At 46.8% G+C, this 25,651-nt stretch overlaps 1 protein-coding gene across 3 annotated transcripts in view; it reads left to right on the top strand.

Moving 5' to 3' along the window:
* The window catches only part of FHOD3 (formin homology 2 domain containing 3), a 511,278-nt gene that overhangs the window by 408,177 nt on the left and 77,450 nt on the right, over positions 1 to 25,651 (top strand). For all 3 annotated transcript variants that reach the window (XM_065932345.1, XM_065932348.1, XM_065932346.1), the window contains 2 exons: positions 5,951 to 6,165; positions 22,315 to 22,605. In XM_065932345.1, coding sequence (XP_065788417.1) covers positions 5,951 to 6,165; positions 22,315 to 22,605 — 506 coding nt within the window. The remainder of the gene's footprint in view (positions 1 to 5,950; positions 6,166 to 22,314; positions 22,606 to 25,651) is intronic.

The raw sequence follows: 25,651 nt of genomic DNA, 5'->3' as shown, positions 1-25,651 counted from the left end.
ATTGGGAGGACTGATGCTGAAGCTGAAACTCCAGTATGTTGGTCATCTGATGCAAACAGCTGGTTCATTGGAAAAGTCCCTGATGCTGGGAAAGATTGAGGGCAGAAGGAGAAGAGGGCGTCAGAGGATGAGGTGGCTGGATGGCATCATTGATGCAATGGACACGAACTTGGGCAAACTTTGGGAGATGGTGAGGGACAGGGAGGCCTGGCTTGCTACAGTCCATGGGTCACAAAGAGTCGGACCCAACGGTGCGATTGAACAGCTGTCCAGACTGCAGTTACTCCCTTCACCACCAGGTGGGGGTTACTGCACGGAGAGACTGGAAAGGCTGGGTTCATACCAGAGCCTGTCCGGAACCAATCAGTCTCTGAACTATGCCAATAAAAAGTGGAATTGTGCTAATTTTTTTTAGACACCATCAGCTAAATAGATCAGGACAGTCTGAGACAGGGAATAGTGGAGACTGTCTGTGTTCAATTTAAAAATTAGATGCTTACGTCAGCCTCATAAACAAAACTATGGCATTACTTTAATTCCAGTGTTCTATTAGATTATTGCCATCCTGATAACTAGTTGTGGCCAGCAAATTTATAGTGAAAGATGCTGGTAAAGAAACAAAGAAAGTCTAGTAAGTACCTGTTTTTTGTTTTTTGTTACACTGGAGGACATGACATATATCCTGGTTTAAGAAATCAAATTTTGGCACTTCCTTGACAGTCCAGTGGTTAAGACTTCGCCTTCCAACACAGGAGGTATGGGTTCGACCCTTCATCAGGGAGCTAGGATCCCACATGCCTCATGACCAAGAGACCAGAACATAAAACAAAAGCAATATTATAACAAATTCAATAAAAACTAAAAAATATGGTCCACATAAAAAAAAATCTTAAAAAAAAAAGAAATCAAGTTGTATTTTTTAGCTTCTCCCCTGGACTCTGAACTTTTTTGAGCTTTTGGACAACTTGACAGTTATGTTGTGTCTGTACAGGCAGGACTTTAAAGCTCCTGGACAGAAGATCAGGTACTGTGTGTGTCAAGGTCTGAGCTGGCTCAGACTGGAATCTAGTTTTTTCCAAATTGCTGAGGGCTGCCTCTTTCTGCGTGTAATTTACTACTCCTTCTCCTGAAGTAGAGCATCACTTATCTGGAAAACTCATGCAGAGGAGGTTTCTACTCCTCTTCTCTGGCCTCTGCTCTCTCCCCCACACCACCCACCACCCTGGGTCTTCTTAGCTGATGCAGGAGCGGGTTCTCCATGACCCCACGTGGGATTCTTTCCATACAGCCTGCATCTCTGTTTATCTGAGATTTGGGGAAGCAGTCAAGTGTTTTCCTTTGATTTGGACCAGCCACTTTTCCTGGTTAGTTGGCTTCTTGAATTACCTGGTAAAGATGGAAGTGAGGGAGATATACTTTCATCCCTTATTGGAAAGCAGTTGGGAGTTTCTGGTAAGCCAGGAAAAGATAAGATTTTCAAGTTATAATGGAATTTGGAAATGGATGGGGAAACTAATGGTGATCAGAGGTGGAAAGAGACATGGAAGAGAACTCCATCTGTTAACTCTTCAAGTGGAGCCAGGCATGTTTATTTGGTCCCATGACTCTTACCCCTAGTGTGAAGACTCAGAAAAGACAGCCAGACTCTCAGTAGAGAGGTGTTGAGGTTCATATCACCTAGCATAATGAGATGAATATCATTTTGCTATTTTGAGGGGTAATGGCCATGCATACAAATTTGGTTTAATTTTTAATTTTAAAATTTCATGTCATCCCATTCCATAATTTTAGGTAAGCTGTTTTATTGATAATGATGCAGATCCAGAGTAAGTCTCTGTTAGGTCTATTTCTAATTTTTTGTAAGTAGTATAAGAAAGTCTCTGTCTGATATTGATTGACTTGATGTTCACGAATGATTCTTTTTTTAGGGGTGATAAGGGATGAGATCCAGGCTGGGAATCATTTGGTTGGGGTAGGGGTTGGGGTGAGAGTGGTCTGAGGGAGGTGGCAGGACTTGCAGAGGAGGTGCCTTATGGGAAGCAGAGGTTCTGGGGACATACTGCAAAGGGGACGGCTGGGACTGGGTGACAATTTGGGAAATTATGCATAAAAGTGATCCCGAAGCAGTAAGAGCGGATTCTGAACATGGTCTGAGGACAAACTAGAAGTTAGAGGGAGCCAGGTTTTGGTTTAAGGGAGAATTTCAAGCACTTGGGTGGCAGGAAGAGTCAGAGTAAGTAGGTGTAGTGAAAAGTCACGCAGGGTTTCTGTTGGACCCTGTGTAAAGAGCCTAACTTATGCCCCCTGCATGGCAGTGACACCAGCCTGCCACCCACAGCCCTGGGGGGCATTGCTGCTGCTGCTGCCAAGTCGCTTCAGTCGTGTCCGACTCTGTGCAGCCCCACAGACGGCAGCCCACCAGGCTCCCCCGTCCCTGGGATTCTCCAGGCAAGAGTACTGGAGTGGGGTGCATTGCCTTCTCTGGGTGGACATTGAGCTCATCACAAAATCTGTTTCTCTAATTCTCACTGAACTATGAGTGCCACAGAGGTGCGTGTTTTCTTATTTATTATTAAATCTCTAGTGCCTACTGGAGATTTAATAATTTAGATTTGAGCAAGCTCTGGGAGTTTGCAATGGACAGGGAAGCCTGGTGTGCTGCAGTCCATGGGGTCGCAAAGAGTCGGACACGACTGAGCAACTGAACTGAGTGCTTTTAGTTTTTAGCACATGACAGGCACTCAACAGAGTATTTGATAATTAATGAAAAGATTAATGAATTAGATATGGACAGGGGCAGGATAATGAGACTGCTTCAATGAGGGTAGGCAAAATGAAAAGTATTTTGAGTTGGGGGACTCAACTCAATAGTCTGTTGATAGAAAACCCAGTACTTTGTTCCTAGGAGGCTACGTCAGAGTCTGTTGATTGGAGGTGGTGTTGCTAGGCAGCCAAGACGTGACCGTCATCAAAGGGGCTGGCGGGCTCCTAGGATCGAGCACCACTTAGATCACTGTCTCAGGGAAGGTCGGGATAGAGGTCCAGCTTCCTCCCCAGCTTTAGCCGGAGGTGTCCATGGGGCAGGAGAGGTTGCTGAGCTTGAAGGTCTCCATGCTGGGTAGCCTGGAACTCCCCGAGCACGCCCATTACCACTCCGCCCATCACGGGAACACAGAAACATAGCGGTTCTTGACACTTGGGCCTCCCCACTTCTGCCATTTTTTAATGCTAATTGTGGAAAAGTATACATAACATATAACTTACTATTTTAACCGTTTTTAAATGGATAATCCAGTAGTGTTAAACACATTCACATTTTTGTGCAACCAGCCTCCAGAACTCTTTGTCTATAGAATTGACCCCTTAACCCTTAATCCTGCCATTTTTGTCTATCATGTATACATCCTAGGAACAGGTCAGATTAAACCCCTGCCTCTTCCCCTCCGCCTGTCTCAGGGATCCTCAAGGGTGACATCGGTGAGCCGAGAGGTGCACAGGAATAGTCTTTGAGAAGTCTACCCAGACCCTGGACCCCTGGGGTCCCCCCTGAAAATGGGGTGAACCCTTTGGCTGCCAGCACATACCTGCCAGCCTGGCTGCCCACAGGGAGGGGACCAGAGAGGCCAGGGTGCAGCTGGCTGAGATGGAGGCTGGTGATGGGTTGTCCTCCTGGCCTGAAGCCTTCTGTGTGGGGCTTCGTTACTTCTCTCCCTGATTTTGATAGAGCATCACTTCCCTCCTCTAGGATCCCCATCTCTGGGACATGTCCAGACCCTCTTGTTTGCCCTGGATTCCTCCTTCCCCCTGCCCTTGTCGCAGAAGGCTTGGACTCCACGTGGGGACACCTGTGCCCGCGATGTGATCTCCTCCTGGCCTCCCGGCCTTCCTGGCCTTCCATTTGCCCCCAGACCTTTTATAATAAAATACAGGCCCCAACACTTGCCCTCAAGACCACTGTCTTCCACCATTCCTGTCACTTCCACCACCTGGTAGTTTTTTTTGGGCCCATCTACATTAACTTCAGAAATACCTCCTTTTTGGTACCTTTCCTACTTTCTGAGAGATGACGTTGTTGGCAAGGAAAGTCCAGAGTTTCTAAAGCTTTCTTTCTGGGTCGAGTTTCACCCTGTTAACCATGAGGCAGACATTTGTAAATGCAGATTCGCTTCATGCATTTTACCAGAGAGTCACCAGGAAAGTAAACTCACTCCCCAAGAAAGTGAAATTGGGTGACCCTGCCCTCTGGCGCCCTGGGCCGCAGGGAGACAAGAACAGGTGGGCTGCTCCTGGTGGGTTCTTTGCCTGCTTCCCTTCAGCCCATGAATGCACGGCGCCCAGGGAAAGAACTGAGGATGGTAATCTTCCTGTTCTCAAAAAGTCCTATTATCTACTTGTTGAAAACAAACATACACATGTGAAAAGATGACTAAATATGCCAGGCAGTAAATGTAAAATGCCATCTGAGTTGAATGGGCTACATATCCAACATGAGCTCAGAGGCAAGGGCAAGATCACTTCCAGCTGTGGTGGTCAAGACAGGCCCCCCCCGGGGAGATGCGCGTGCGAGCCCGTCCCGGGGCCTGGCTGGGAGAGCTGTGATGACTGCAGACCTGGGAGCCACGCCTCCTGAAGGATGGATGAAGAAATGTGTGCTTTCTAAAGGCATTCTTTTAAAAGGTTCAATTTGTGTGCTCTGCCTTTCTTATCCAGCTGAAGTAAGAGTGCCATGTATGCAGTGTCTGGGTGGGGGCTACAAGGTCTAGGGCTGGGGGCTTGCCCTTGGGAAGTAACTGAAGCAGTGAATTCAGGTAGATGTGAGTGAGGGTCTGGAATAAGCATTTGTAAAGTTTTGTGGTGGGTATGATAGTCAAAAGGGATTTCCCATGTGGCGCTAGTGATAAAGAACCTGCCTGCCAGTACAGAAGACATTGGAGACGTGGGTTCGATCCCTAGGTCGGGAAGATTCCCTGAAGTTGGGCATGGCAGCCCACTCCAGTATTCTTGCCTGGAGAATCCCGTGGACGGAGGAGTCTGATGGGCTAGAGTCCATAGGGTTGCAAAAGAATTGGACACCACTGAAGCGACTTAGCATACACACACACATGATAGTCAAAAACCTGCTACAGCTGAGTTCATGAATTTATTCCTGAACAAATAATGGCGGGTAAAATTAGCAGACATCTGGAAGAGGCACATATTTCAGAGTTATTTTGGTCTGATCTATAAAGCGCTCTATGAGGAATATGATTGGTAGCTGGTCTTAATAAACAGTTAGTGGGTTCTGCCTGCCTGAAATGCAAAACAGATGTATCTTTGTTCTTTTAAACTGACTTTGATGAATAAACTATATGTGACGTCAGGGCCAAGCTATTGGATGTCTGAGTCCTACTCAGAAATATTTTAGAATATAAAAAACTTTCCATGGTCGACACCGAGAGAACAAAGTGAATTCCAGTCACATTGCTGTTAGCATTGAAGCAGGTTCAGAAATCCAGGGAGGGCTTCATCCAACAACCTTTTGGTATTTTGGGGCATTGTTCCTCTCTGCTGCACCAGGGCACCCTCCCATTTCACAGCTGTGAGCTCTGAGGGTGTGTGGTTTTCAGCTGTCACTGTTGGGGCTTTTTGATGGTCATTACTGCTATTTGGCTTGTTTGCACAAATGTTTCCTAAAAGAGCAAACTAGGATTCTGCAGCAGTGATCTGGTATCTGGAGACTGTGATGTTACCACTTCCCCCAATTTGTTTGGTTATGAATGATGCAGGATTTTTAATCATTAGCATCTTGGCTTTGCTGGGTGTTTTTGGCAGACGGGCCCTCCAGCCAGCCCTGCGCTGTGCTGTGTGCATCAGGAAACCAGCTCAGTCTGCAGGTGTTTCATCCATAAACAAGCACCAGCCACGGGCTCCTCTTTCTTTTTACGGAAACCCTTTGGAATTTAACTTTCAGATACAAATACTTGGAGCAGTTGGCAGCTGAGGCGCATGAGAAGGAACTGAGAAGCCGGAGTGCGAGCCGGGGCAGAGCTGACCTCTCCTTGGATCTGACCTCACCGGCAGCCCCCGCCTCCCCCGCCCCCCTGGGTCGTAGCCCTTCATCTCTAGACTCGCAGGAGGTTCCCACGGTATCATCCTCCTCCCCGGGAACGCCTCAGCATCCCCAAGGTGAGTGAAGGGAGAGTAGAGGGGAACTGATGGGGTAATTAACATCAGACAGTCTTCTGGGCAGCAGGAACCATCCCAACATGCAAACTCATACTGAGAGGCAGCTAATGGGAAGCTTTGGGGGTGGCTGTGACCTGAGCTGTCACTAATAAGGGGTTTGCAGAGCCACTTACTCCAGCAAAATTATTTATAAAGCTTGTCAGTGTATGATCACTGGAAAGGTAGAATGCCAAAACTAAGGCTCACTTTGACACTTAATCCTAGTTCACAGGATAATAAGCTAGGATTAATTTATTCCTCTGTCATTTGCATGTTCTTTATTTATTGGATCTGCCCAATAGGGTGACCCCTTTTAAGTGCTCCTCCGGTAGGAATTGTCAGTTTGGCTTAAGTTACACTGATAAAGGATAAAATTAATGAGAGCAAACAAAGAAACATGAACCTCATGCAAACAGAAGTAAAATATTGAAGAAGAAATAAAAAGAAGATAGTAAAGATGACTGGCCTGTGGTATGGGGGTGGGTGTAGATGCTTGTGTTAGATGCAGACAGACAGGCTCTCCCTGGAGAAATTGCCTGTCGTCTTAGCTTTATTTGGAGAAAAACAGTGCCATCGTACACTGCAGCCTTGGAGCATCAGCAGTTTTCCTGATGGCTCTGCAAATTGTGGGTCCGTTTTCTTTCACATTGTCAGAGAGAACGGTTCTCGGGTACAGGCGCCTAACGCTGCGTGTTGACTAACCCTGCAGCCAGCACTGTTTGGTTTAATCGAGTGTTATGGCTTGCAGCCTGCTGTAGGCTTAGCCAACTGAAGACAATGGAGACACTAAACTTTTAACTCTAGGAGGGTTGACTAAATATGGCGTGAAGTCTAATTTAAACAAGGCAGTACTCCATGGCCTCAGCAGAACTGGCTGTAACTGAACCATCTTGTCTGTCCAGTTCTTTGCTGGCTCTCCGAGCCTTGGGGCTCAATCTCCTGGAGCAGGCTGGTTCCGTCCCAGCTCCCCATCACATCCTGTTACTCCTGGTCCCAGAGCCGTGGAAGATTGTCCTGGGCGGATGGCTTAGTCCTAGATGAGTAATGTCGGTCTTAAAATGTTAAGACTCCGGGAATCAGGAAAACAGATTTCTCTGTAACAGCAGTGTGCTTTCCAAACTCGGCCTGATATCAGTGTTCTATCTAAATGGTGGTATTTCCAGAGGCCATATAAAAAATATTCCCCCTGCAAGCTGTGGTTCAGGACTTAGTCTGGGTACTTTTAACTCTAAGAGTTGTTATCTTTAGCACTTTACAGAAGGGTTTTGTCCAAACTATGATGTACAGAATGGCCCCAAGCTAAGAAGGAATTGTCAGTATCTATAAATACTGTTTGTCCTCGAGATTTTTAATCTATTTGATGTTTGTGGCAAAACCAAGACAGTTCCCCAAGTATTTTGTCCAGTGTCAGTCAAACTTGAAGCCATCCTATCCAATTAAAAAGAGAGTATTTTAAACTTTACTCAGAGCACAGGAAATATCTTGTATATACATAATAAGCATTTGTGGAAAGTTATTTCAGTATGCTTTCAGAAAGATAAATAGCAAATGTAATTTTCCTCTTCAGAGAAGGAGTAAACAGAGACTAAGAAAATGTTTGACTGAAATCACACCCTAAGTGGTTATCTACATCAGAAAAAGGAATATTGGACTTGAATTTAGACACAGTTACAAATGAACAAAATAGCATTGGTGTTTCCTTTTTCCTTAGGGAGAGGGGAGAAGCAGTGGCTCTTACAGAGTCTAGAATCACTTCCATCATATATTGTTATTGTCATCCATCAAATCAGTTGGAACCATCAAAGTATTCTAACATCTTTGTCCTAGTACATAACCAAGTTATTCAATTGGAAATTCTAAGTGTAGAAGAAGAAAGGCTGTAAGAGGATGCTCTCAAGAGAACTGATGAAGCATCTTTCTGATTCGGAGCCTTTGGACCAAAACACAAAGTAGATGTGACATAAAGGTTTTTCTCAGCCTGGTCTGTTACCATTCTTAGAAGCACTCCAGCTCCCGGTTAATGGTCTCATCTTTCCACCAGGTCCCCATTTTCAAATGCTCAGAGTAATTTTTTGCTGATCCCTAATATTTAGAATATTCCAACAGCTGGGAGAAGTATAAAATATATAATCACCCATCCAGATGTTTGTCCTGCACCAAACACCTGGCACACAGTCCAAACGTGCCAGGGGTTGACTCGCTTTTTCATTCTTCATCCTTGTGGGGTCAGGTGCTAATAATTCATTTCACATTTCTGTAGCACTTAGCTGCTTCCTTCCAAATGCTGCTCTTTAATACTTTGTGGTACATCTCAGTAAGGAAGGGAGATGCTCTTATCCATACTTCATGGAGGCTTGAATAGATGGGGATGTGCTTCAGATCTTGCTGGTGCCATGCTGGGAGTAAAAATCACTGTTTCCACTCCCAACCTAGCCATTCATTGTGTCAAGGTATTTGTGGTGATGCTCCCAAGAATCCCATGCCATCCCCTCGCTGATCCTCTCCCCAGTATCTGTCAAAATTGTGGCCTACATTTCAGAATTATATTTACAAAAAAAAAAAGGAACAGCAAATATTTATCCCTGAATTATATATACCTTAAATATATATATTAAAGGGTTAAAGGTCACTTTGTGAGTTCTTACTTGAATTATGGAGAACTTTTGATAACAGAATATATGAAAACATTAAAGCTTTCTCTCCCTTTCCCCTTACAAAATATATTTACGAGAGGGAAGAGTTAATGGTAAAATACCTGTAGCATTATGTGGCGTCTAGTGAGATCTTTCAGCCAAAAACCTTCCCAGCTAAATCTGCTGTAACTTTTGTGTAAATCATGCCACTACTCCTACCATCAAGTCATTGTGTGCTTGAATTATTTTTCCATCTGGCCCTCTTGTGGCTCATAGCAGGTGTTTGTCCCAGTGGTGCCTAAAACTGGTGTGATCTGAATTTTTTTCCTCTGGATAAAACTTCCAGGTCCAAACACATTCATGTGCTCTCATTTGCACTGTGCTCTAGCTAATGGAGACAGTGAGCCTCCAGTTTAGGTAACCGTGGAAGGACCTCTCTCTTCATCCATTGCTTTAATTATTTTTTGAAATTTTATTTATTCATTGGCTGCACTGGGTCTTCATTGCTGCAGAGATGGCTTTCATGGCTTTCTTTAGTTGCGCAGAGGAGGGGCTTCTCTTCGTTGCAATACAAGGACTTCTCACTGCAGCGCTTCTCTTGTTGTGGAGCACAGGCTCTAGGGCCCAGAGCTTCAGTAGTTTTGGTTCCCAGGCTTCAAAGCACAGGCTCCGTAGTTGTGGTACATGGGCCCAGTTTTTCCGAGGCATATGGGATCTTCCCCGGGCCAGGGTTTGAACCTGTGTCCCCTGCATTGGTAGGCAGAGTCTTATCTCCTGGACCACCAGGGAAGTCCCATTGCTTTAATTATGCTTTCCTTATTTTCACTGAGCCCTCATGGTATCCATCAGAATATCTATCCAATAAATGTATTTCCTGTTATTTTAAAGCATTCACAGATGACTCTGTAAACAAATAAGTTTTTCTCACTAGGTAGAGAAAAGGTGCAGTGTTCTTTTGGAATGGAGTTTTTCGATGTGGCTTTAAGGAAATTACTCTGATGATTGAAAACAATGATAATCTAGGAACTCCCTGGCAGTCCAGTGTTTAGGACTCTGCACTTTTACTTCCAAGGGCCCGGGGCTCAACCCCTGGTTGGAGAACTAAGATCCTGCAAGCCACTTAATATGGCCAAAAAAAGGATAATCTATGAGCCCACAGTGAAGTCAATGCAGCAAGGTAAACTGTTATGCCAGTGGGTGTCAGATCTAGGTAACCTATTTCATGGAAACAAAGTGGAGAAAATCGCTGATCTCGAAACCAGGTATTGACGGTGGTCCCTGCAGGATGTCTCAGGGTTGAACTTCCTTCTTTGGAGGCTAGAATTGTGTTCTTCCTAGGCTCCCTGGCTCAAATACCTGAGTCCCTCCTGAGGCTAAATGAGAGAAATGACCATTTCCTAGGAGATGGAAGATGCTGTCAAGAGTTGATAAGGTGATTCACTCATTAATATAGCCATGATAACACAATAATGGCTAGATTATATTTCTTATTTTGAGCTTGGTACTCTTTATATTACACACACAGCTAGCATGTTAGAGATGCATTTAGAAATTTATCATACTCTATTAATTATATGTCAAGGAAAAATATGTTCAACTGTGTGATTTTTTTTCTCTTCCTGTAATTGATTCCTACATATATTCAAATTTCTTACTCTTTGGCGCTGGAGTAATAAAATGTGGCTTATGTGGTCATGGCCTATTCACCAGCACTCAGCTGGAGGCACTTACAGAAATTATGGGCATGGTAAACTAATATTTTCTCTAAGCCAAGAATAGATCCTAGGTCTCCCACCTTGCAGGCAGATTCTTTACCAGTTGAGCCACCAGGGAAGCCCAAGAATACTGGAGCGGATAGCCTATCCTTTCTTCAGGGGAACTTCCTGACCCAGGAATAGAACCAGGGTCTCCTGCATTGCAGGTGGATTCTTTAACAGTTGAGCTATCCGGGAAGCCCCTAAGCATTTACAGTACTGGTAAATATGATAATTCTTCTAGTCTCCTGATCTTCAAATCTGGAAATAAAATATAGACATACAGTAATGGCATGAAATGTTCGATTTGTTTCAGTGAGTCATCATTTTTCATCATTTTCATTCATCATGGCTATTGTCATCGTTACCAGTCACTGACTGAGCATCTTTGTTAGCTTCATTGGGTAACATGTTTTCGGTGTTCTTCAGGCAAAAAGGTGCTCTCCTAGGTTACCCTGTCTGCAGGGTAGAGATCAGAAACATCTGGCATCCTGTTTCCAGTTGGCACAGAAGTGATGGAATATTATCCATCATCAGCCTAATGCATGCTGGTTCTCTTGCATAAAGCTTCTGGACACCTCCAGTCCAGGATTTCGTGAGTTGGCAGGAAACTAGATTCCTGGTGGTTCTGTGACTCAGGGCTGCCCCACCTCACCTGACTGCTGCTACTTAATGCCATTTGGTCAATGAGACAGAATCTCTCAGGGACTCAACCCAAGGGCAAGGCCAGGGCCCTGCCTGCTATGCCTACTGGGGAAATTTTGAGAGCCTTTGTGAATCACGGGAGTTTTCTGCTTGCCATTTCTCTGTTTCTAAAAAAAGGAACAGACAATACTTCCCCATTTTTCCTCTTACAGAGAATGACAGTTGCCTGCAGTGTGTCTTCTTGTACCATTTTATAAAACATTAAATAGTCCTGAGGTTTTTTTGAAGCAGAGTATAAATCCTACTGAAGTTTACTTAAGTAAAGATAAGGCACAGAGTGGCATTGGGACCATTGTTAAAGCAGGATATTATATGAGTGCCATGATCATTTCATAGATGACAAATAGGCATCAACATCTGCCAAAGGTCTGAGACTTCACCCTACTTAAAAGCTAGTAAGTTAGCCCGCCATGATCTCATGGATGTTGGCAGAAGACACGAAACTCCTGGGTCAGAAACAAAGGACTTTATTACTCACAGCGATAGTAGTAGCCAAGATATCAGCATTTGTGCCATTTCTGCAAGTCCCAGTTTCCACAAGGTGATGTGAATAAGCCCACGTGACGCCTGCACACACACTGAGTGGAACCCTGAGTTTAAGGACCTCAAATCTTTATTGGGCAGTAAGCTCATCTTCCCTTTGTCCCAGAGGGAGGCGTGAACTTGCTCACAGTGGGCAATAAACCAAGCAGTGGTTGGCTCCAGAGGGAAACCGTCTCTGTCTTACAAGGCTGTTTTCTATGCATACCTCCTTAGTAGGATGGTCCAGAATCAAGGCTATGGGTGGCTTTGCTTGTAAGACTCCAGAAATGTGAGACCCATGGAGACTTGTTTCTAAGGTTGGGGTTATAGTGATTTTTAACCAACCTTTATCATCAAATTTTCATTCTAAAAACTGTTTAATGTAAACAAAAAAATCCAAGTTTGAAACAGCCGTTGGCTTGTTTGTTCTTATTTGACAAGAAGAAAGAGTATCAGGAGCTGTAAAACCCAGTCTGGAGCAGGTGCTGTGTGCGTCTGGAGGTGCTCCAGGGCATCCGGAGAGACAGGAGTGCCTTTCATCCCAGGGGAAAGCCTTGGGTAAGTGTTTCCAGGCACAGTCAGAAGGCCTCCCCGGGTGGGGGCTGTGGAGCTTCTTCAGTCAGCGTGATACAGCAAAGAAGAATAACTCTCAGGTTTCTTCTCGTATCATTATCTGTGCTCAGGACCTCGCTCTCTCCTCTGCTACCTCCACCTCTCCTCTTTTCCCGCCAGCGCCCCTCCTTCCCCATACCCCTGCCTTCCCCCACCCACTCCCACAAGGCATTTGTACAAAATGATACAACACCAGCAGTGAGGCAGGATAATCAAACTCTGGTTTTCCAGTCCCTACAAAAGGATGCTTTTTCAAGACATTTTCTGAGTTCTACAAATCTTTAGAGCTTTCCAAAGCGGTGATATCTTCTAAAGAAGCCACCTCCACCAGATACGTTGGGAAGTTCCAGTAGCTTATTGTTGACTTTCTAGGTTCAGCAACTCTGTCTCTTTCTTCTAGAACTCTCTAGACTCGAACGTGTGATTGGGCTTTCATGTCATTATCTTCTTCTGTCTTTGTGTTTTCATTATCTTGTCTCAACCTTTGTCCTCATTTTGTTCCGATCTCCTTACCAACTCTTCTTCTAGCTGCCCCCTAAGTGTCAGATTTTTCCAGTATTCCTTCTCCAGCAACCCCCTGTGTTCATGCCACACCTCTTGTACACTCTCATGCCCATCTGTGATTTTTCACAACCTACTGAGTGCTGAAATCCACCATGTCTGCCTCTCCAGCTGTGGCCTTCCTGAGCTCAGGACTCATGTGTCCAACCTCCTTAGACATCACCATCTGAATACTCCTTAGACTCTTCAGACTTCCCAAGTAGCGGTCAGGGGCATTTTGATGGGAGGTGTCCCTTATCTCTCCCCCATAAAACTAGCAAATCTGCTCATACCTCCTAGTCCTTGTCTGGTTAAGACCATTTCTCTTGGCCTCCTTATTTAAGTTGGAAGCAAAAAGGTAACTTTGACTTCTCCCTTAATGCTTATCCCTACATCCAGTCAGTCACCAAATGTCGATGTGCTCTTTTCCCTCAAATCAGCCCTCTCCCTTGTCTCCCCATCATCAGTGCCTCAGTCCCAATCTTAACCATCTCTAATCTGGACCATTTCTGTAGCTTCTACTATACCTCACCTCCCCAGGTTCTTCTTATAGCCCAACCCCCTCCCCCCTAAAGAAATCATGTGTATAGCATGATTTTAAAACCCGCTAGTGACTCTTCATCATCTGCAACATGAAGTGAAGACCTTGGGTGGCACTCAAGATTCTTGGGTATCCAGTCCCTACAGTGAGGCTCTTACCACCGTAACCACCTCTACATCTTATACTCCATCGGGAACAAACCACCCTCATGGTGGAAAGGTGTCTTGTTCTCTCTCTCTGTTTTTCTCTTGAGCCATTCTTGAATCTCATGTGTCTCTTGTGGTTTAAACAGCTTGCTGCACCCAGTGTGACTTAAGAGTTCAAGGACCTGTAGTTGGTGAGAACGTGGCCCATGACTGTCAGCCCAGGACTTCTTACAGCGTTCCACTGAAGTGCAGTGAAAAGTGGATTGTCGGAACTCTGAGGGCGGGTGTGGGATCTACAAGGTGGTATCTTCCAACAGGACATTTGAAAGTAATTTTGAACATATATGGATTTCATCTTAAGAGGTGTTTTAGGCCCGAGCCTGCTTGAAAACTCTGGCTCTAATTTTGAGGACAAAGCTGGGCTGTATTTTAAAGGCATACAAATTCTTTAGACCAGTGATTTGGTATTTTGCAGGTAATATGTGTCTTTTTTGGAATAAGCTGAAGTGGACTGAGTTTGGGCCCATCCTAATGAACCTGTTCCTACAGAGCAATGATTCTCAGCCAGGAGTGGTTTTTGCTCTCAGGGGATATTTGGTAGTGTCTGGAGATATTTTTGGTTGTCATAATTGGGAAGGAGCTGCTTTTGGTCTCCAGTGGGAAGAAGCCAGGAATGCTGCTGAATATCTGACAATGCATATGACGATAGGCTGCAGGCCCCCCCACAGCAAAGATGTATCTGACCCCAGATATCCAGAGTACTGAGTCTGAGAAATTCTGCTCCAGAGTGAATCTGAGTGAACAGCTTAGAAAGAATTGGCCCAACACCAAAGGCAAAATCTAAAGAATTTTCAAAGTTGTGAGCATTTTCTCTTGGGACCTTTTTCACATTTATATGATTAAACCACAAGTTTAAAGTCCATGGTGTTAGTTATTAACTCTGAACTGAGGAGGTCCCTGGAATCTACACCATTTGGAGCAGCTATTATAGAACTGGCTGGCCCAAGCCTCAGTTTCATAAGACCTGCCAGAAAGCCAAGTCCTGGCAAAGTCATCGAGACACCATCACAGACTGAAATCAATCGAAGCCACCCAAAGACTTATTAAATTCAGATCTTTCTACCAGCCGTTTATCTCTTCAAAGAGAAGTTGCATGACAGGGGATTCCAGTTGGACACTCTGGACTCAGCTGTCAGGGACATTGATGAAAGCAGAGCTGGAATGTTCGTGCCCACTTTTTGTTTTGTTTTTTTCAGGAATGGTTATGTACTTGTCTTTTATGGCTTAAGTCACCCACCACACAGTGTAACATCATGATTAACAGCCCAGGCTTTTCAATCAGGCCGATCCAAGGTCAAATCCCAGCTCCGCTCGTCAGTAAGGTTCTGTTGGAAGTAGGTGACGCATGCTCAAAGGGCCCACGGGCAGGCCGTGAAGGGACCTTGTGCAGAGGTGCAGAGTGGGACCTTCAGAGCGCACGGAAGTGCTCAGAGACGAGCAGCAGTGGGGAACTGCCAACACCGTTTCTGCCTCCAGGCCTGGAAAAAACTAAAGGGGACAGCTCGGACTGGGTAAGAGCCGCAGCCTTGGGAAGGGAGCCCTGAGGACAGAAATGCTGGCCTGACATCTTCTGCCCAACTGGCCCCTCATAAAGAGCAGGGGCATAAACACGCCAGCCTCTCCTTCCTCCTGCCTTTGCAGGTGCCTCCCGGGGCTGACCCATCTGAAAGACAGGGAAAGTAAACGCAGGAGCTCCTACCTACAGAGGCCGGCCTCCCGGGGCACAAAGCAGGACAGAGAATGGGTCTTGGAGCAGGCCAAGAGTATCCAGCATGCTGTGTGGCCCTGGATGAGTTACTTAACCTCTCTGAACACCATTCCTCATTTCTCACATGGGGACATTAATCTTCATTTCGTTGGTACGAGAAGTAAATAGGGTGATGTGCCCCTGTTTCCTGGGACAGCACCCATGTGTCAAAGGCACTCTGTAGATGCTAACTTTTGTTTTTAATTCACTTAAGGCCAAGCAGAACCTGAGGTCATGTAAGATCAGATGAGAAGTTATTGCGGGGCAAAGAACTAGCTAGTCTGAGTTGATGTCTGCCCTAGCTGACCTGAAACAGGGATGAGCTGCCTGAATCCTCAAGAGCTGCTCGTTCCTCTTCTCTTGCCCAGTTTTGTGATCTGGTTCAAGGACATCTTGGTCATTAGATAGGGAACCCTTTTTTCTTCTCTCAACAGACACAGTTAGGTTTTCTCTCTTCCGCGTGGTTCTCAGGTTGATGGTTCTCATCCTGGCTCCCAGCCTCTCTGCTGTAACATGTTTCCTTTGGATAAAGACTCCCTTTTAGTGGTCGTACTCAGTTATGAGTCCTTCCCCACAGGCTGGCAGCAACCCAGTTCCTTGTTACTTCTTCTGAATATACTGTAGATCTCTTCCTTCCTATTGTATCTTCCACATTCTATAAATTATGCCGTGTGTGTGTGTGTGTGTGTGTGTGTGTGTGTGTGTGTGTGTGTGTGTGTGTGTGTGTGAGAGAGAGAGACTCAGTCGTGTCCGATTCTTTGTGACCCCGTGGACTATAGCCCGCCAGGCTCCTCTGTCCATGGGATTCTCCAGGCAAGAATACTAGAGTGGGTTGCCATTCCATGCTCCAGGGGATCTTCCAGACCCAGGGATTGAACCTAGGTCTCCCGCATTGCAGGTGAATTCTTTATTGCCTGAGCCAGCAGGGAAGCCCACGTTATCCCCTACCATATCTCTTTCTAATGTTTAACTGTTTGTCTGAGTCGGGTCTTTGTTGCAGCACACAGGATCTTCACTGTGGCATGTGGGCTTAGATGCTCCACAGCATGTTGGGTCTTAGTTCCCTGACCAGGGATCAAACATGCATCTCTTGCATTGGAAGGTAGATTCTTAACCTCTGGACTGCCAGGGAAATCCCCCATATCTCTTCAGACAGTTTAATTGTTTTTCTTTCTCCTCCCTTCTACTACCCCACCTCCAAACTTAAAATTTAAAGTTCTCTGAATCAGGTCAGTGCAGGTTCCGGCCAAATGCATTTTTCTGGCCTTTGCTAAGCGTGTCCTCGCGATGCCAAGATCCCATCAGTCTGCTGTCTCAGGATGTGGTCCAGGAAGACAGATCCCAGTTCTGGACACCTTCTGTATTGCCAAGCGTTTCTTGCCATGTCCTCATTTCATTTCCAAACTTGCACCCACTGCGGGGAGAAGGGTTGTCTGGCACCTGGACCTGAGCCTTCACTGTTCCCTCCCACCCTCGCTTTCTGAGAGCAGTGAGAGACCCCTCCTCACAGAGCAGTTGGGGGTTTAGTAGACAGTTTGTGCTCAGGCCGCTGGCCTGCAATATCCCCATGTGCCTTGGATGCGAACACACTGCCCTCCCCCCCTGCAGGGGATTCCTTGCCCGTGTGTTCTTCCAATGGTGCTCTTAATGCGTTTTCTTCTCCTCTTGAGCCCTGCTGGCTGGCATTTACCTCTTTCTCCTCAGCCTCTTTGTCTGCAGGGTTTTCTTCCTGAAAATTCACCCAACACTGACCAGGAGCCTCCCCCTGAAGCTACTGGCCCATCTCAGCTGTCCCCACGGGAACTGTGGTTTGTCTGTGATGTGGGTATACTCAGGAGTTCTCTTGGGTCAAGTGGAACATGGCCCGTCTCTTCCTAAGCACCCATCACCCCACACAGTGTGAAGTCCCAGGTCCCTAACTCACCTTCAAGGCTTGTTGCCCCAGCCCTTGACCCCAGACATCTTTCATTCCTCCTGCTTGCCCCGTGATCCTGGTCTCTGCACATGCTTCTCCCTCTGCCCAGAACTTTCATGCCCAGTTGTCCCTCTTTAGTTCCTTTTCACCCTTGAAAGACTGTGCTTATGTACCATTTTAGCACAGGGTCTTAGGATCCTTCCCAGGCTTTGCCAGAAACCCTTGCCAGACCCTCCCAGGGCACCATGCCTTTGCTCTTGGAATATCCATCACATTTATAAATATTTTTCTGTTGTGTCTGGTGGGAACCGAGGGGCTGGGGTTTTCCCTGTGTCCTCTGATGGTGTGGTTTGCCCACCTTTGCTGTACGGAAGTCACGGGTGTTGTGTGGGATCTCTTAGCATCTCTGAAACCTCCGTGACAACAACAGCTGGGTCTGTAGTGCTCGGTCTGTGTGATGGGTCCTGAGCTTCTCACCACAGACACCACTGTTGGGTGTCCCTGAAACTTGTGAGCAATTTTCATCCCTCGGTATTGGCAAATGCCTTCGCTCTTTGAGGACTTTCCCTGCAGGCCTGCGTGTCCTCCTGTTTCCCGGGGACTCAGCCAGTGTGGATGGTACTTCCCCCCAGTGTGCTGGGAGAGCAGCTGGTGTGGCTTGGGGCGGTGACTCCAAAGGAACAGCTGTGTGTTTGTGGAGGGGACTGTTGGTGATAGCTGCTGCTGCTAAGTCGCTTCAGTTGTGTCCAACTCTGTGCGACCCCATAGACGGCAGCCCACTAGCCTCCTCTGTCGCTGGGATTCTCCAGGCAAGAACCCTGGAGTGGGTTGCCATTTCCTTCTCCAATGCATGAAAGTGAAAAGTGAAAGTGAAGTCGCTCAGTTGTGTCCAACTCTTAGTGACCCCATGGACTGTAGCCTACCAGGCTCCTCCGTCCATGGGATTTTCCAGGCAAGAGTACTGGAGTGGGGTGCCATTGCCTTCTCCATTGGTGATAAAGGTGCAGACAAAGAGAAAGTGAAGGGGAGCAGAAATGTTGTGGAATTCAGTGTCTAGTTTTGGGGTGTTTCCTAAGTGTCCATGATAACTTTCTGAGCAGGTACTGGTCCCAAGACCACACTGGGAGCCCTTGGATGTGAAAGGAAGGCAGAGTCTTGGCCCCCAGATTACTTGTGTCTCGTTGTTCCTGGGCTTGATTAATGCAGCTTGAGGAGGGCTCGGCTGTGCATCTTGTCCAGGGACTTCTTACTTGTTTCCCAGGCCCCTCACTTGGCTGCCTGGCCCCATACCACTGTGACCCTGCTGATGGGATTTTACATCCTGTTGCCAGCCCTGTGGTGAGCCCTCTGAAAGCAGGGGTGTGTGTTGTGTTCTGGACACACCTGTCCCCTGGTGTATTCTGTGCAGAAGGGGTCAGGAGTGAGCAGCCCAGATGTGTGCTCTCTGTCCCCTCCCTTCTCCGTCTTTGGGGGTTTGTCTTGACTGGACTGTGTGTGAATGTTCTTTAATTGGTTCGTCATTAGAACAGTGTCACACACTGCAGATTTGCAGTGAGGCCTTATGGACACTGAGCCTGCGTTCTGGTCAGGACGTAATTTTGGAGACCATGGTCTCCCCAGCAGTGATGAAAGAGAGCACCCCAGCAGTCAGATCACACATATAAATGTCCGCTGCAGGAAGTAAGGCCTGAGCAGATCGGGATGAAATTACACTGTTTATTCCCCAGAGTGTGTGGCTTTCTAGAGCTTGCATGTCCCTTGCTTCACTTGTCACTGAAGTCCCTGGCTGATCAGGAGCCAGAGTCACTGCTTCAAATGGAAGGATGCATGACAGTGCAGTGAGTGTAGGCTGGAGCCAAACAGCCGTCAAATGACGGATCCTTCCCACTTTGTCTGCCAGTCTCCTGGGGATGGGGAGCAGACACAGGCTGATGGCAACCAACTGCAGCCGTCTCCCCGTCAGTGATAGAGCCCCACGGAGTCACCCTCTCCAGTTTTTGCCATATGCTCACCAATTAAAACTTAAGCACGCCACATGCTAGGCTGTTGGAAACACATTTTCATTTTGATGTGGCTATTCTGAAGTAAATGTGTGTAAGAACATATGCTCTCTGTCAACCCAACGATGGCACTGCTGTTGCTAAAACTATGCTTTTGCTGTGCTGGTAAAATGAGGGGAGTTGGGTATCTCTTTGCTCAGTACTCTATTATCAGATGAAAAGGCAGGTACTGTACAGAGTCCTTCAACACCAAAGGGAATTTTTCTCAAAGGTCTGTTCACTCTCTTCCTGTGCCCAGTTCAGTTTTTGCTTTTAAGGAAAAATACTCGACGTCCCGATTCTTGGGCACACGGGTTCATAGTTGTGTGCCCTTTACTGTCTTCCTGCTGCTGCCAGCCAATGCGTCTCAGGCTGGAAACTGCTCTCACATGACCCGATGGGGCTTCCAAAACCAGCCCTCTTGGGGACACCCCGGAGGGACACCCAACAGACTGCAGAGGACCTATGCTACCTCGCCCTCATCTCCTCCATTCTCCCCAGGAAGCCGGTGCCTGTCCTAGGCTAGAGTCCCCAGCAGAAGACTTGCCATGTGTCATCAAGCCTGGGGAGGGGGTGGTGGGCAGAAGTCCCTTCGTGCTGTGCATCCAGTTCCCACCTGAAGGGCCCTGGGGCAGTTTTGGGAAGAAGATCACTTCCCTGGGGTGGCTGGAAGTTACCCAGCACATAAGGAGAGCCTGGCATCTCATCTCTCTACTGCCTCCCTCTCCAGGTCCCAGACTCATCCTCTGGGGAATACAGCCTGAGAGCAGATGAGGGGTGGGGGTTCTGGACCCAGTGAGGCCTGGCAGAATGACTTCTTGCCGGGATGCTGAAGGGCAGCTGGACCCCCTGCCCAGCGAGGCCTGAGCTTTGCTCTTGTGTAGTAATGCCTCTGCCTGGGCTGCTGGGGGGCTGCGCTGGGCACCCCGTTCCAGCCATCCCTGCTTACCCGAGCTGGCAGGTTGTCCCCACAAAGAGAGAGCCCCCACCCCCCATCATCTGCCTGTTCTTAGGTGTCTGGGCAGGCCGCTCACACTTCTGCCATGCACAGATCCTGCCTGAGTCTCTGCATTGCTTCGAGCAATATATGGGTAGACTTAGAGCACGTGTTGGTGGCACTGCCAGGATCCCAGCCATGTGACTCCGCCCAGCCCTCAGGAGTGACGCCTCCTCACCTGGCCTTCATGGAAGACTTTTTTTTTCTATTCCCAATCATTTTGCTGTCCATCCACAGCTCACAGCTGAGAGGGTTCCTCAGTAAAAACATGCATATGGCAGGCTGTGTCATTTCCCGGCTTCTAGGGGATGACGTCCATGGAACCTGAGCCACAGATCTCCAGCTTTGATGGGTTTACAAAGAGTTCTTTGCCTATGGGTGATTCTTATAGATAGCTTTCAAGAGTATGGGCTAACGTCACATTGAAAGTGAAAGTGTAAAAGTGTTAGTTGCTCAATCTTGTCCAACTCTTTGTAAGCCCATGGACTGTAGCCCGCAGGCTCCTCTGTCCATGGAATTTTCCAGGTGAGAATACTACAGTGGGTAGCCATTCCCTTATCAAGGGGATCTTCGTAAACCAGGAATCAAACCCATATTTCCTGCATTTCAGTCAGATTCTTTCCTGTTTGAGCCAGGGAAGCAAACATCACATTATGAGCAGACATAATTCAAGCAAAGGGTGACAGACCTCACTGGTTTAGTCACTGATGAAAGCTCTGACTGGGATTCCCCTGGTGGTCCAGTAGTTAAGACTGAATGCTCCCACTGCAGGGGCGTGGGTTCTATCCCTAGTCAGGGAACTAAGACCCCACATGCCACACAGCTTAGCCAAAAAAAAGTAAAATTACCCAATGAGTATTTATTTATGTCAACTAGATGTATTTTATATCAACTGATAACTTAAAAGAAAATCAGACTGCTTTTTGCTAATCAGCTTGATTCACCATGAACTTATTTCCTCTTTCCCTGAAGAGCTTCCCTGGTAGCTCAGATGGTAAAGTGTCTGCCTACAAAGCAGGAGACCCGGGTTTGATCCCTGGGTTGGGAAGATCCCTTGGAGAAGGAAATGGCAACCCACTCCAGTATTCTTGCCTGGAAAATCTCATGGACTGAGGATCCTGGTGGGCTACAGCCTATGGGGTTACAAAGAGTTGGACCTGTCTGAGCGACTTCACTTCACTTCCGTGAAGAAGCGAAAGGATCATGTATCAGTCTGCTATTGCTGTGTAACAAATTACCACAAACATAGCTGTTCAAAACAGCACTTGTTTATTATTTTATGGTTCCCATGGGTCAGAAACCCAGTCTGGCTAACTGGGTTCTTGGCCAGGGGTATCTGAAGGTTATGGTTAAGGCTGTGGCTGGTGGGACTCTTATTGGGAGGCCCTGGGAAGAGTCCACTTCCAGGGTCTTTCAGTTGTTGGCAGAATTCAGTTCCTTGTGCTTGCAGGACTGAGGTCCCTGTTCCTTGTTGGCTATTGGCCAGAAATCATTCTCAGCTTCTAGAGGCCAGCACATTCCTTTTCACGTGGGCCCTTCCATCTTTAAAGCCAGCATGGGTGGGACAAATACTTCGTGTGCTTCTGATCTCTCTGACATCCTTTTCTGGTGCTAATGAGAAAAAACTCTGCTTCTAAAAGTCTCACCAGGTTGGATCAGGCCCACCTGAGCAATCTCTGTATTGTAAGGTTGAGTGACTTAAAACATAAATGCCAGCTGCCATCCCCTTCCCCGCAGTGTTTGATTGAATGACCAGGCGACGGGAGTCTCAGGGCCACTTTTGAATTCTGCCTGCCGCAGACGGCCCCAAGAGATGAGCCTCACGTCTGGTCTCCCTTTCGCTCGACGTTGCCTAGACATTCCCGTCCTCACTGTGATCTCCACTGTTGTCTCCCCCAGCCAGCGCCGGGGAGCCTGGGCCTGAACCGGAGGCAGACGTGGAGGCAGAGGTGGGGCAGGTGGCCGATGAGGCCGGCCAGGAGCTAGCCCCCGCCGGCGCGGGAGCAGAGAGTGAGGTGGAGCGGGCCCTGGAGCCGGAGCACGAGGAGCGAGCCTCCCTGAGCGAGAAGGAGCGGCAGAATGAGGCGGTGAACGAGCGTGACAACTGCTCGGCCTCCAGCGTCTCGTCCTCCAGCAGCACGTTGGAGAGGGAGGACAAGGAGGACAAGCTCTCCCGGGACAAAGGCGCGGGTAAGGATGCCCCCGCCCAGGGCACCCGGCGCAGGGCACCTAGCTCACTGGTCTCTGAGTTGACCTGCTGGCCCAGCTCGCTCCCCAGACGGTGCCCCGTGTCTGGAGGAGGGTGCATGTCCGCACTCAGCCAGCCAGCAGCTTCCTGCCCCCCAGATGGGCTCCCTCCCTCTGACATGCAGATGCACCACCCCTTTACAGCTGGCAAAGGGCCATCAGGGACTTCTCCTGAGGAATGAGCCCCAGCAGAGAAATTCCTCAGCTTCCTTCTAACTCTTAAATTGTGAACAGTAAGTGTGGCTGTCTTCTGGTTTAAATTTAGAGACACGTCGTGTTGTTATCTGCTCCCTTGAAAGAGTTAATTTTGCAGTGAAGTATGTTGAACTACTGTGACTAAACACTTCAGACCAGAGCAACTTTGGTAAAAATGAATTGTATGAGTACTTTTAAAAAGGGCCAGTTCATAGCGTGCTGAGGTCAGTTTGATGGGCTCGACTGGAGTGTACGTAATTTAGGTAATTTTCTACAGTCTACTCAGGACCACTGTTTTCTTCCATATTAAGTATGTACATTTTCTTATAGAATCATACCTTTTTGGTGTTATGGATGATAGTCATTCAGTTTCACCTGTTTGATGGTGACTTTACGTTTAGGGACCAAATGGAATGTTAGTTCTCATTAGGGACTCGGGGAGGGTGCCACAGAGGGTTCTAGAAATTTTAAGTGATTCAAATTATTATTTGAATTATTTTCTAAATTTTTAATTGGAGGAGAATTGCTTTACAATGTTGTGATGGTTTCTACCATACAACAATGTGAATCAGTCATAGGTATACATATGTCCCCTCCCACCTCCATCATTTGAATTATGATTCATGAGTGACACCATGGAGTTGGTGTTCCACCTCATGACTTGTGTGTGGTGTCAGGAAGCGACCTCTCTCAACGGACATTCCTCACCTGTGGAGACATGTCTTATGGGGCAGCCTTCATTAAGTTACACAGTGACACAGATTCAAGGACCCTACATCTCAGGCCCGGACGGCTCCATACGGGACTGCCAATCAGTGGCATGACCCATGCATGATGTGTTAGTTCACAGATTAAGAATCCAGTCTCCCTGAAACCTGGACAAGTGAACAAAGATTGAATGAATGAATGAAGCCACAATTCATTCAGGAGACCTGTCAACCAGTGGCTTAGTCTAATATTTCAGTTTTCACAATTATATAATTATATTTAATTCTATACATATATCTAGTCTCAATGAAAAGGGAAAGGCTTTGAAGACTTTGTTTATGTCTTAGGAATCATTGCATTGAAAATCTTGTGTCTGGTTGAATACATGGGTGCTAAAAGGATTACATATATTGGTACTAAATTTCTTTCAAAGTCAGATTATAGTTATACTGTCAGATTTTACTTGCTGTTATTCACATTTAATGTAATTTTGGCCACAGTGCAGAGTGTCGGGTAAGTCTTGTTGATCAGTTTGACCTTAAATTATGTTTTATTGCATTATGAGTAGCTTTAAGGATTATTCATCATAACTAGGGTTAGCAAGCCTAAAACATATCAACAAGTTGGTTAGTAAAAATAAGCCAGGGCAAAGAACTTTCTTGGATCAGATTGCCCAATATCCTTCCAAATAAGGACAACTTTCCAAAAATGGAGACTCTACTCCCAGTGAAGAACCATTGACTTCCTACCAAAAGCTGGTGGTGTCCAGGAATTGGAGCTTTGCAGTGGCTTTTCTGCTTCAGTCTGGTGGTGTTAAGAGATGTGACCATGTTTATTTGTTGTAGCTTATTGGTTCCTAAAATATCCCACTGCTCACAGGCACCATCAGCAACCATGGAATCAGGGAAGCTTTGTCCTCATAGTTCTTGCTTTTCAGAATCTTCTCAACTAAATCACAAAGGCAATCAAAGTGATTCCCAATCTTTTTTCTAATGGTTGTAGCTATTAGTTGAGAATGAACTTGTAGAGCTTGAAAGAGATTCAACTTATTGAAAGTTTGTGATTTTATTTTTCTTTGTTTTCAGTGTGGCACTCCCTGGCATTAGAATGAGAGGCTTTATTGTAGCATAGATTACACTCTGTTGTGTGAAGAAGGAAATGGCAACCCACTCCAGTACTCTTGCCTGGAAAATCCCATGGGCGGAGGAGCCTGGTAGGCTACAGTCCATGAGGTTGCAAAGAGTCGGACAGTTGTAGTTACTTCCAGAATCATCTTTTGTCTCTACTTGAATGCAGTGAGGATGGGGTTGTATGTCTTGTTCACTGTGAGTCCTTACTTCCTAGCTGGGGATCCAGAACATAATAGGGGCTCATAAAACCACTGATGAATGAAGAAGTATCAGGCTAAGATGGAGAAGCCCCGTTACTCCCAGTTCCTCCCTCTTACAACTAAAATAAAGCCCTGGATATAATAGAACAGCTAATCATAGAAGCATAGAAGGATGCTGAAAGGTGAAAAGAAGGCGGCAGACTGCCTAGGAGTCTTTTGACTTGAATGTCACAGCAGTGAAGCTTCAAGGAAAGCTGATTCCCTTAACCAAAGGATTGAGAAAGGCGATGCCTAACAGAACAGAAAATGTGTGCTGCTCTTAATAAGTGCTCTATCCTAAACAAGGTCTAATGGAAACTATGCCACTGTCACACCTCTCCTCCAATCCAGTGGTTTCAGTAAGACGGAAGAGGAGATAGTCTTTTGTACACACCCATATGGAAACAGGAGTGATGGCTCTCCAGTTCCCTCCCCTCCCTCAACCCTGTAGTGTCAACGGGACTCAGAAGGGAACCCGTCTTCTGTCCCCTGCCCAGTAGAAGCAGTTTGCATTCCATTCCCCTGTTGGGATACTGTTGGCCTAATGGGGAGTTCATAGTCCATCCCCTGCAGGAAAAAGCAAATGGATCTCAATTCTTCCAACAGGGTCGAGTCAGTGGGTTCCTGTGGGGGTCTGAGCCTTCACCTGGACCACAGTAGGACCACACTTAATGAGGATCTGGCGGAAAGACTGATAGCCTTCTCTCTCTTCCCATG

Source organism: Muntiacus reevesi, chromosome 4 (genome assembly GCF_963930625.1).
Source record: "Muntiacus reevesi chromosome 4, mMunRee1.1, whole genome shotgun sequence".
NCBI lineage: Eukaryota > Metazoa > Chordata > Mammalia > Artiodactyla > Cervidae > Muntiacus > Muntiacus reevesi.
The sequence above is the reverse complement of the archived record's forward strand: the minus strand, read 5'-3'. Positions and strand labels throughout refer to the sequence as shown.